Source organism: Carlito syrichta, unplaced genomic scaffold (genome assembly GCF_000164805.1).
Source record: "Carlito syrichta isolate Samal-C Ts95f unplaced genomic scaffold, Tarsius_syrichta-2.0.1 Scaffold289796, whole genome shotgun sequence".
Taxonomy (NCBI): Eukaryota; Metazoa; Chordata; class Mammalia; order Primates; family Tarsiidae; genus Carlito; species Carlito syrichta.
In genome coordinates, this window is record NW_007233892.1 from 176,266 (window position 1) to 189,349 (window position 13,084).

The 13,084-nt window shown below is 41.2% G+C and overlaps 1 protein-coding gene across 4 annotated transcripts in view; it reads left to right on the plus strand.

Annotated features, from left to right (window-relative positions):
- Positions 1-13,084, plus strand: part of SLIT2 (slit guidance ligand 2) — a 387,750-nt gene continuing 374,666 nt past the window's right edge. For 3 of the 4 annotated variants that reach the window (XM_008054352.2, XM_021710555.1, XM_021710556.1), the window contains exons 1-3: positions 1-1,870; positions 4,590-4,661; positions 5,809-5,880. In XM_008054352.2, coding sequence (XP_008052543.1) covers positions 1,692-1,870; positions 4,590-4,661; positions 5,809-5,880 — 323 coding nt within the window. In that variant the 5' untranslated portion in view covers positions 1-1,691. The remainder of the gene's footprint in view (positions 1,871-4,589; positions 4,662-5,808; positions 5,881-13,084) is intronic. The other variant, XM_021710554.1, reaches the window with a different exon arrangement.

A 13,084-nucleotide genomic window follows, 5' to 3' on the forward strand; every position in this document is an offset into this window, starting at 1 on the left:
CGGCGGCCCGCGGCTGGCTCCGGCGGCGCGGGCCGGGTTTTTGTTTGGCTGCGCCAAAAGCCAGGCAGCCCGAGCGAACAACTCCAGTGACAGCAACAACCCACCTTCCCTGTAGCCCAGCGAGACTTTGGCTGCTGCGTGCGTCCTATTGTTTAGACACTTGCCAGGGGCTCCGGAATCGGCAGAGCCACCGAGTACCCGCTCTGCGTCCCGCCCTCCCTCTCCTCCGCTTCCCTCCGGGGAGCGAGGGGCGCGGAAAGCAGCGGGCGAGGGAAAGGGGCTGCGAGGAGACGGACCGCCCGGGACTGCGGCCACCGAGTCAGGTGCAGCCCCGGGAGCCAGGCGGCGTCGCGACGTCGGCGGGCGGACTCCCACTGTGGTCGTGGGGGACGGGAGTCAAAGCCGGGGAAAAGTTCCTGCACTTGGAGGAGGAGGACCCACTTGTGGGAGGCTGCCGAGGGGCGGCGGGGAGGCTGTGTCCTCCGGGAGCCGGCTCTTGTTTCTTCCACCTTTGCCATCAGGTGTCTGCCGCGTATCCGGGAGACCAGAGGGGCTGACACGCGCGCGCACACACGACTGCCATTCAGCTGGCGCCTGGGCTCTGCTCAGAGTAGCGGAGCCCGCCCGCCTGTCACCTCGCCATTCTCCAGGACACCCCAGCCGGACGCGGGGCACGGACACCTCCACTTTGGCCTTTGCCTGTCCACTCTTTCTGGCCTGCATGCCAGTCGTGTCTCAGCCAGTCCCCGTCCCCAATCGGTCTTCACAGGAGCTCTCGTCCTCAACTTGGCCTCTTGGATTTCCTCTGCTGGGGTGCTGACTCGTGGATATTTGTGTCTGGCTGCGGCGGTCCGGTTGCCCTTTTGTCTTTTCTGCGTGACCTCAGGGCAGGTCCTGGTGCAGAGCGTCGCCAAGGACGCCAAACGGGAGGCGAGATTGGGAGACGTCCTTCAGCGAAGTGCATGTGTGTTTGCGGACCATCCTCGGCTGTCGGGAGACCGCGAAGACCGGTCCAGGCTGCGACTGAGCCTCTGGCGGGGGAGAGGCCGCGTGAGTGAGCAGAGCCCATCACCCGGCAGCGCCGCCCCGCGCCCTCCGGACTGCGCGTCCGACCCGTGCGCCCCCGCGCGCCATGCCCAGACACCCGGCACGGTCTGCCGTGGGCCCGCGGGGTTCCTGCGCCTTTTAGCTTCAGGAAGCCCACGGCGATCGGGTCACCATCCCTGTTGAGCTCGCCTCTGCTGCCTCGTACCCTCGCCACTGGAATCAGATTTGCAGTAGGGCGCGTGGGATCAGAGCACCTCCCCACCCCCCGCACAGCCGGCCCCTGCATCTTTGAGGTCGTTGGGAGTCCCAGCTCTTTTACTGCCAAGTTGATCCCTTCGAGACAGAAGACGCCGGTCTCCGGACTCCTGAGCCTTGGCCAGGGCGATTGATCTTCAGGACCTAAAGTTGCCCGAGGAGCTTTTGCCTTGCTCGAGGAGGGTGGAGAGGGAGGTGGGAGGCTTGTGCCTGTGTGGGCTGTACTGCCTTGCTTGAATATTATTACTGCTCCATACATATTATTGTGTGCACGTTTCTCCTGGCACTCCCCGCGCCGGGTGCTGGGCCTCAGACCCTGTACGGTCTTCTCGGAGCAACGAGCTAAAGAAAACCCCCAGCGCCCACGAGGGAGGAGGCGGCAGGGGAAGATGCGCGGCGCTGGCTGGCAGAGGCTGTGCCTGTCGCTGGGGTTAGTGCTGGCGATCCTGAACGCGGTGGCGCCGCAGGCGTGCCCGGCGCAGTGCTCCTGCTCGGGCAGCACAGTGGACTGTCACGGGCTGGCGTTGCGCAGCGTGCCCAGGAACATCCCCCGCAACACCGAGAGACTGTGAGTACGCGCCCCCCGCCTTCCCCTCTCCCCATCCGGGTCGCGCACTGGAGGAACCTAGCGGCGCAGGGTCCTGTGCCCGGGGCAGCCCTCGCTCGCTCTCAGCGCGCGCATCCTCGGGTCGGGCTCTCCGGGAGGGCACTGCCCAGGAAAGGGCCGCCGTCCAAGGAAGGGCGGGTCCGCTGGCATCCGCGCCAAGTCCCTTTCCCCTGCTTTCGTCCCGCCACTCGCAGCTCCTTGCGGGCGAGTTCTCTCCGGCTGGGGAGCAGGGCGACAGGGGACAAGTACTTGCGGATGCCCCGGGCAAGTGAGATGCGACTTTGTTTACCAGACCCCAGAAATGGAGTCACGTTGCTTGCGATCGCCAACCCTCGCGGGTCCCTTTCACAGCCCAGTCCCTGCTCTTGTCTCGGGCTGGGGCAGAAGGGCTGGCAGGCGGACTTAAAAGACAAACTTCCGCTGCCTGGCGCCGTGTCACCCTCTTGGGGTTGAAGGGAAGGGACTAGGGGTCGTGGGGCGCCTGGGGTGCGTCTCATAGGCCGCAGAGGGCAGGCTACCCCAGGACGGCGACAGCGTACACAGTAACCGCGCGCAGCCCCCTCGACACTTCCCCCCGCCCTCCAATTCTCCGGGAGAAGGCGGCGGCAGGCCCCAAGGGACTTCTCTGAACTGGCGACTGCGGCGGGGAACAGTCCCATCGGCTGGGCGAAGTTAGCGCTGGTTCTCGGGAGCCGGCCGAACCAGGTCTGACTACTTCGGCGACCTCTCGGCTCTCGGCTCCCCCCTCGGCCCTGCCCACTGACCTCCTGCGCCCCCCGCCCGGCCTTCCGGCAGTTTCCGCGCCCCTTCACGTGGCAGCAGCTCCCCTGCCCGCCCCTCTTCGCGCTCTGCTGCCCGCAGACATCCCCGCCTCCCTGTCTCTGCGAGTCGCTAATGAAGAAGTAAAAGCAGACCCGGGGCTGACGGCCCGCGCGCTCCTGCTGGGGCGCTCCCCGAGTTCGGGGAAGCGGAGCATGGAGGCATTCCCTTTGTGAATGCGCTGGCCGTCGCCCGGCGCCCGTCCGGCATCCTGGGCGCCCTGCTCTCCCGCGGTTGCGCGTGGGCCCGGCGGAACAGCGGGCGCGGGGCTAGGTCGGCCTGTGCCAGCGCGCCTGGACGCCCCCCGCGGCCTCTCTGCCCCCCGGAATGTGAGGGTCGCGGGCCATGGACGGGACGCACTCCGACACGCACGTGTCCACCCGCATGGTCCGCTGTGCCTTGAGTCGCCCTCTTTCTTATGCAGCCCATTTGCCTCACCCTCAGTTTAAAGGCCCTTGTGGAGTCCTTTCTTCCTTTGCAAAAGGCCCCCTGACCCCAGTTTCTCACTGGTTCGCCCCATTTCTCCATTCCCTCCCTCCTTACCAAGCCCTCCGTGTTGGGCAAATTGGGGCCCTACTAGGCGTGTCTTGTCAAGATTTTATCCACATTTGTCTAGGGTGAGGGGTGGTGAGGATTCATGTTATATCAGATAGTCCAGCAGTTTTAGGAGCAACTTAATGGTATTTTGCTCAGCATGGAGAAGTGGGTTGGGGAGAAAGGAAGAGAAGAAGCAAAGCAGAATTCTGTGTTAGCACTTGTCATTTCATGTTATTCAGAACTGTTTAAAGTTTAAGCTCCGGCATGTCTTACTCAACAAAAAAAGGGAATGCACTTGGGTGGGGGCTAGCAATTGAGTGTCAGGTCTTAGAAAAAACATCCCTATGAGGGATTAATAAAAAGTTTTTAGAAAATAGTTTCCTGGGTGAAGCTGATAAAATGCTATCGTTGACCAAGGAGACACTTTAAATGCAGATTTCAGACCTGATGTTTTAAAGTTACAGGTAAGAGAGAACTTACTTTTATGATGAACATTCAACCCGTGGCAAAGGCTGGTTTTACTTGAAATGATTGGAACCAGGACAAGTTTAGATCTTGACCTGAAATGCCAGAAAGAGAGATTGTGATTCTTGAAGGAAAGGTGGTGCTGAAATCCGACCAAAAATGTCAGGGCCTGAATACCTTTTTCATTCTTGGTCCTGCTAGTAGTTTGTACTTTACAGTCACAGTGGGGTTCCCTGAGCTGCAAATGAAGAGTTTAGTTTTTATTCAAACAATTTTTAGAAGGTAAATGCTTATAAACGCAAGTCACTGAAAAGCAATCCTTCAGTCCTTTTGATGCCACTAACTTTTTTCTTTGCTTTAGGAAGTTTGGTTACCGTGTTACCTCAAGATAACCTTATGAATTATTAAAATTTCATCTTGAATATTGTAAGAAAATTTTGCATCTAATTTCCTGAAGAAACATTTTGGTGGGTGTGCTTAACAATAATAATTAAAAAAGCAGAATACCTGTGAAATTAATATACACATCCTTATATAAACAAAAATGGAAAACTGTCTTCTGAACACACACGTACAAACACACAAAACACACATACAACAAACAGAATTACTCCTGATAATGTAACCACTTCATCTTTTTGCCATATAACAGCAAGAATGAACTTTGTAATCATGTTAAAAGTCATTTTAAAAATGCTCCTTTAAAGGTTGTGTCTTTCTCCCATATACTTTGTACACACTACTTTAGTGACTTAATTTATTTTTACTATAAAAGTTCTAACTTACTTCAAATTTTACTGTGTATATCTAGATTTACATAGAAATAATATAGAACTTTCATTTCCTGGTTTTCTCTTAGGGATTTAAATGGAAATAACATCACACGGATTACGAAGACAGATTTTGCTGGTCTTAGACATCTAAGAGTTCTGTAAGTGCTTCCTCTGTGTTTTGGATTTTTTTTAAGTTTGCATATTTTGAATTATTACTAATCTCAGTTTTTTTTATAGTTGTTCCAGTGACAGTAACATAAAAATTTAAAAGCTCATGGTTTCCTTTTCTTTGTGTTTATCACTGTACTACAGCTTTTAATAACAATTTGGGCTTTTATTTTAAGATTGGATGCATGCCATAAAAACGACAATCCAGAAATGACCTCATATCTTTGTTAACCATACCCTAAGTGCCTTATACGTATAAAAATGTAGAATAATTGTGTTTACAATATGAATAAGTAATGTGAGACATTTGATGCTTTTAGAATTTGAGATTAATAAAATTTAAATGGATCTGTCTTTTATTATTACTAAGATCAAAATTTTTAGATATTTTTTGGCAAAAAAAAATCTAATTTCAAACACTAAAATCAAGTATTCAACCTTTTCAGCAGGTTTTTTGGTGGAAAACGTTTATAAAAATACATTGGTCATATTTTAAGTTAAATCTCATATTTTGTATCTTTGTAGTTTTTATAGAATTGTTGCAACATGATTACTTCTTTAATGAGTGGGTTAAGTTATCTGTGACCAAACCATCAATTAAGAGTCAGTGTAATATAAAATTGTTTTTATCCATAGGATAGTAAATACTGACAGCCCACTGTCCATATAGTTTTGACCATTGTGTGTTCTGTGTTCATCTTTTCAGAGACACATTTGTGCATTGCACATTACTCCAGTTGCTAATGTGTATCCATGTCAGAATTGAAATATATGTATGATGAATTGCTGTATATTGATTCTTTGGTTAAGTTGAAAATTGGTGTATCAAAAAACAGCTATCATAGCTTACAATGTCACGGTTTGCTCTTCAGATCTATTATAGTTTAAGGGTCAGGTTTTTGACTACTAAATCTCCTGAGAAACTCCATTAGTATTTCCCATGAAAGTTTTTTGATGTGGACGCTGCCATTTCCTCTTCCTGAGTTCCTTCAAGTATAATTTGATGTTGGATCTCAAATCAGAGCAAAATTTAACGTTATAAAGGGAAAGAGATGACAAGTTTTTCAGTTGCTGAATTGAGATTTCTTCAGATGGTGAGTGGTAATACTAAGAAATATGTTACATTTTGCATTTCAGTCAGCTTATGGAGAATAAGATCAGCACCATTGAAAGAGGAGCATTCCAGGATCTTAAAGAACTGGAGAGACTGTAAGTCTTTTCAATTCTAAAGTTATGACAACATGATTGTATTCTTTAAAATACTTGAATTTCAAGGATCCTGTCTTAGGTTTTGAAAGTTTGCAGAACAAGGAGGATGAACGAGTGGTTTTCAGACTAATTTACAAAAAGTAGATTTCCTGAATACAAAATTCTAACTTGTAATAAAGCTCAAAAATGCAGATTTACTTTCCTGAGACATTTATCTCCTCCATAACATTGCTTTGGTTCTTAAAGATGTACATGTTTCTTATTGTTCATTTGGTTTATATTATTTGCTTATGGAGGACAAAAGGTGGTATTTTTATTTGCATTAATGGTGCATTATGGAAAAGAGTTTTACTGATGGTTATTTTAATTTCTGTGCTTTTTGCTTTGTGTGTCTTTAGTGACACTTGAGGAAATATTTTAAATTCCTACTGATTAAGCTTTGCTTTTTGATGTTTGAAATTTGTGGTGAACATTGGTAATAACTGCTTCCTACAATTTTATTTCATTATTTTGCACTAATTTTTAAAAATATTTCTGCTAAAAACAGAAATGAAAGATTATGAAAGTAAGAACTGTGTTATCAAAGTATGGTCATTTAATGTTCTTGTTTTTCAAGAATATTAGAGTTCAGATTTTAAGATACACTTTTTCAGACACAATATCTTATGGATAAACATATACTGAATAAATAAATATATATAAAACTTGAGGACCATTTTTAATATTTTGCAGTGTATGTCTGCAAAAAATAAAACATCTGTCTGAAATACTTAGGACATATTACATACTTTGTAATTTGATTTATGCGTTCCATATCTTATATAGCTTGATTATCCAAGTTTGGTAAGTTTGCACTTTAAAGTCATGTAAAAACTCTAGTAAAAATAACAACAATTATTTTAATAAGTTTTAATGTCTGCTTTAATAGTCACTTTATGTAAAAATATAACTTTTCTTTAAAATAATGACGTATGGTGTTCATTTGAGGCATAACACATTTTTGGATTCATTGGGCCTAAGGGCAAAAGTTAATTCCATGTAATTATCCATAAATGGCAAAGTGGTTTGTTAACTTCTAAGATATTTGTGAATATATAGACTACATTTTTATCATCTCAAGTAAAACACAGAAATGTCTACTTAATTTTAGCGTAAAACTTTATATGTTGTACTACGGGGGATATAATTGTGGAATTAAAAATATATTTAAAATCACTGCTTTCAGCTAGTTTTGGGGAGAAACAGAAACATGATAAACATTTGTTTGAGTGTATAACAAAGTTTATAAGTTCGTAATTAATCAGTAAATAAAGTATATCCTTCATAAGCCATATGAATAGCTAATTACTAGTGAGTAACTTGCAAAAGCATTTTAATCCATCAATTTAAAAAGTATCACTATAATTTAAATATTTGGTTAAGTGAAGAGATAATTAAATTATTATTTGAACATTATCTTTGTTTCAAGAATAAGTTTTAGTCATCACATGGAAGTATATATATTTTGGTTCCTAAACAACTTTCATGTCATTAAAGAAATCTTGATGACTTTTTATGCAGTCTCTTTTTTGATTATACTCTAGTTTTAAATGTTTTTAGGAACCCTAGAACTAAACAAACTTTCTCATTATTTTTTAAACCACTTCAGAGTATCATCTGAACTATAATCTTGAATAAATTAATTTTTTCCGAAAACTTATTAGCCAGATGGGATATGATCTGAAACTTGATTAGAGTTGTAAGTAGGTATTATTTTTTAACTTTTACTTCCCCTGGGAATGTCACTTCATCTCAGAACAGTTTTCTCTTCTAAGACTAAGTCAGATGTTGCATAGTGGGATGAGGATTTGTAATTTTGAATGAAAACTAATATATATGCAGGACTTCTTTAAATCGCCCCAGCTGTTGGCCAAGAGCAAATATTTCATATTTGTGAGGAAAAGCTGAGAAAATTCCTTTTGTTTACAACTGCCAAGTCCATCTGATGGAAGCACATTGTTATCTGACAGCCAATTCATCTCCTTGGGACTCTGGAATTCAAAACCATTTCTTAGGACCATTGTGGATACACTTTTCAAATACTTAGTTTTTTAAATACATTAAATGGCAAGGCAGTTTTCCTAAAAATGCATTCACATTATGTGAAATAAACTATTTTAAATTTTGTTTAGTATATTGTTTTAAACAAATAAAAATAAAACTATTCAGAGAGTTCCATAATCAAGTTATATCATTATATAACTTGTGGTATATATCTTGATTTTAGTCAGTATCGTTACCATCACAAAATTGCTTGCTTTTTCAAAAAGCTGCAAGAGATAATGTGAGAAACAGGAAGTAATTCATGAATTAACTTTTAATTATGTATTCTGTAAAATTAAATGTTTTTTGGCAACTTTGATGTAAAATTTTAAATTGGAGCTCTAAATTATGAAAAAGTATATAAGCAGGTTTATGTTGTAAATGCCATTCATACATTGAATAGTGATTTATTTTCATTTCTTGTATAAAGAACAAAAAATAAAAAAATAAATTCTATTTGTGTGTAATTTATGGTCTAAGTTATTTTTATTTTAAAATGATAAAACTAAAATAATTTCAAATGACATTTTGTGACTATTTCAAAGTCACAGGTTTTTCTTTGTATTGTTGATGGAGTTTTAATGTGATCTAGTGAAAGAAGACTAATCTGAAAACAGAAGATAAGATCTATGCCTTTTAAAAATTCACCTTTTTAATTTGTGACAAGCAGGGTCATGCTGTTGATTTTCATTTTATTTTAACCTTGAATGAGAAAGTCATGATTTCTAAATTAAACATTGTAGCTGCAAAAGAAAGATATTTTTTTCCACTTCAAAGAATGGATGAAATACAAAATTTTTCAGTCAAAATGCCAAGAAGTAGAAGAAAGTCAAAATGCCCCCCTTCTTTCCCTCTCTCCCTCCTTTCCTCCGTCTCTTTCTCCTCCCTCACTTTCCTCCTTCCCGTTTCATTCCCTTTTTCCTCTTCTTTCTAACTTCCTCCCTTCCTTCCTTCCCTTTCACTCCTTTCTTTCTATCTTATAGAAAACAGTATCAGATGACACATCATCATCAGAATGTGGTTATGAATCACTGTAAAAAGAGTAAGTTTTAATCACGCCTACATAACATGAGCACACATTATTTCCTGTTTTGACAGTTTGCTACTGTGCTCCCAGGCTGAACATGTGCAGTGGCAGGTTTCCTAGAATGCTCCGTATTGCCAGCGGTACCTGTTTATTTGGGATGAAAACGTGTTTCGTGTAGATTGTATTAGCAAGTCTCCTGTGGTCTAATCAAAATGTTCAAATGAAATCTAATGTAGCTAAATGGCTAGGTAATTTGGTGAAAATCGAGGAAAACCAGCTACAAACATAGTATAGTCAAGAATCAGAACACTTAGGCAGTATACTTCTTTCTTATACTTCACAGAACATACCTGTATATATATGTAATAAATTATCCATGCAAAATTAGTAAGTCAAGGTATTTCTTGGCTGGCAAATGATGTCCTGGAGGGATAAAAAATAACTTTGGGACCCAGAAATTCTGTGTGCTGGTGTATAATTCTGTTATTCATTTACTATTTATGGCATCATACTGCAGCCATTGAGTTCTATTTTATGGCCTTTTATGCGGACCCAGGCCATGTCAGAACTGCACTAGTGAAGACCATCTTCTCCTTTTGAAAGTTCCTTGGTAGCACAAATGTAAGAATATGAGAAAGTTTTAAAAAAATTTTGGGGGTTGTCATTTATAGTACTTTTTGTATCATGTTAGTCAGAACCAATAGCATACTATGGAAAATCTTGGATTCAGGCTTTGTATGAATATTACAACCATCTTATACCCTTAAATTAAGGAATTTGCAAAGATGATAAAGACGAACTTGGAGTTTTCATCTTTTTCCATTAGTTATGAGTCAATGTGTGCTTTTAAGGCAAGCATTGATTTAAACTTTCCCAGTTTCATTATCATTGTGTAGGAAGTGACATTTTTCCTACTAACTTTGTTATTTGATATTCATTTGTGCTTGAAAAATGAGTCCTGAAAATGTTACTATAATAAAGCCCTGTAAGGAATCTTGGAAAATTAAGCTGTTAACTTAGCCATTTAGAAGTTTCCACCAAGTTAATGTAAAGGAAATATTTCTCTAAATTTAGAAAAGCCTAAATCCCTTTTCAGCAGGGCCTATCTTTGACTAAACCCTACATGCCAATAAAATGATATCTAAAAGGCACTTTTATTTTTTTCAAGGTAGTGCGGAATTAGTTCTTCCTGCATATACACACCGTTTAAGCATGTGACAGGCAGTGTGAGTGAGGCTGAGGAGCCGTGACACTCCAGGATTTTTGTTGTAGGTCTTCACACATGAGTTCAAGTAGAGAATATGTTGCGGAACAGGTCTGAAAGAAAGCACTGTTTGGCCTCTCTTCATCAAGAATCTAGAGAATCCCTCTTCTGACTAATTCTACTAATTTATAGGCAGTGCATAATACATACCTTTTCTTAACTGCAAGAGCAGAAAGTAACAGTGCTTGTTTCCTTGGAAAAGCATGCAAGCTTATCTTGAAATAATTGTTTTCTGGTATCTTTACACCTAATATTAAAAATCACTGCGTAATTTTCCTGGAAAATCTACTTAAATAACACATCAACCTCTGTAACAGAGGCTGGGTATGCATATTGCATAAAATACAAATGCTCTAAAAGATAGGATATCCATTAAATGTCAATTATTTTCACCTACTTATAGGCAATATGGACGATTTTAAATTATTTTTACTGATTGTGGTCATAGAAAAACTTTAGTGCATGTACCCTAGTACAAGTTTGGCTGAACATTTACTCCAACTGAGAGGTTTCTCATGCAACATTTTTTATGGGCCGTGAAGTTGAATGGTGGTGAGAAGACCCTTTTGCTCTTTGTGGACCATTTTATAAATTCTGGAGCAGCAAGGCTGTTTATTTTTCCCACATCTGTTTTGGGCTCATCCTTTGTGACAGTGTTTGCTGGATGCTGTGTCCTTTATGCCTCCCCTGAAATGAGTAGTTTAGTTTGCACTGTTACAGTGTATTTGTGGAAGCAGTGAATGTCAAATATTTTACATTTGATTCTGTCTTTCATTCCTTTTGGATACTTTTCTGACTGAATTATGCCTTCTAGGCTGAATTTCACAAGTGTTCATGGGATGAGAGACTTTTCTGCATGGATTTCATATATATACATATATATCTTTTCATTTTATATCATATATATATATATCTTTTTTAAAGCAAGTTTTATCTGCTGAATGAGAAGGAACATTGGTGAAAATGCTTTCAGAATGAAACATTCTGAGTTATAGAGCTGACTTGGTATCATCAACTTTGGAATATTGCTATACAATAATATTTGCAAAGAATTCTTTGGCTGTCCTCTCTCTAGCATCCATCTACTCCGAATGCCATGGATAGTTCTGGAGCGCTCAGTCTGTGATGCTCCATCGGTTCTGGAATAAAGCACAGAATGAGGATTGTCTAGACACCCCTGTTCTTAGGCACCTGGTCATTTTCTCTGCTGGTGCTTGGTATTTCGGAATACCAGGCGAGTGCTCATCGCTTGTATTGTTCATTGTGTGTCCCAACTAGATACAGTCTCAAACTCATCTTCCTCCTTTTAAAACCAGAAACATTTGGTGAGAGTGACATCAGAAACACCCAGGTTTCAATTCTGCTGAGAGATCTTCATCACACTGTTTCCTTAACTTTAGAATAGAAATGATCATTCTGTCTCATAGTGGTGGTAACATGATTTAAGTTAGATAATGTACATAGCTACACAAAATGCTTGTCATATCACACTTAAAGAACTACTGGTATGCATTTCAACATACCACTCTTACTTCTTATTGTTAGTCAGTACTAATAGCATACCATGGAAAATCTTGGATTCAGGTTTTACATGAATATTACAACCATCTTATACCCTTAAATGAAGGAAATTGCAGAAATGATAAAGACGAACTTGAAGTTTTCATCTTTTCCCACCAGTAATGAGTAAATGTGTGTTTTTAAGGCAAATATTGACTTAAACTTTCCCAGTTTCATTATCATCATGTAAGAAGTGACATTTTTTCTACTAGCTTTGTCATTTGATATTCAGAATTATTTTATCTTAGCTGCTAAAGTATGTTTATGATAAATTTGACTTTTTTGCATTTGTATTTACTGTTGTTTTTTGTTTTGATTTTCTTCTTGCCATAATATATGACCAAAGGGGAGATGTGAAGAAAGCACAAACCCCTTTTCAGCTGCTGAGTGTTTCTCACAATCTTTCTGAATATGCAAAGAAATACCAAGAAACAAGGGTGCTAAAAGTGGAAGCAACATCATTCATGTATGAGAAATAGGAGGTTAGAAATGATAAGAGTTTTTAAGGCAGAATTTATCAAACTCTTATTACAGCCTAGGTACACCACCAAAAATACCTTATATTTACAGTGACATATAAATATGAAGCTTACAATTTTCACTGGCATTGGTAGAATTGTTTTCATTTTACATTTTGAGTTAGATGAAAGGTTGTGAATATTAATTGAATTGAGGTGAAAGTGTCAAAAAAGTAAGACTATAACCTCCACCAAAGAACAAGGGTCACAGGAGCAGCCAGAAGATGATAATTTAAAACAATGCTTGTCAATATACTCAGGTTGCCCTTCAGATTGAAGTTGTTGAGAATCAACATTTCAGAGGATAATGGTATTTTGTGCAACACAGAAAGATCCTTGTGAAAGTCAAACTCTAAAACAGCTGGTAACATAGAGCAGAGTTGTTGGAATCCCTTCTCCTCTTTGCTCTGAGAAAACAGTGTCTCCGAGACATACACACCTTTCTGAAACCATGAATTACCATCCAGGGAATTCTCGAATAGTCCTGGGATCTTGTTGTAGACAGATTTCTATCCAAAGGTGATAACACAAAGCTAGATGCCACTATACCTCTGCGTCTCCTCTGACACAAGTAGCGTGTGCATGCTCTGAACAATGGATAATTGACTCATCTGGTCTGTTTAATGGAGCTCATTTATGTTGGCTTCCATGAATAATTCTCTCTCATATCGTTAATTCACAACATGTTGTTTCCTGTTGTGGAACCATCAGATTTTAACTTCAACTCATTTTCCTTATAGTTTTTATTATGAC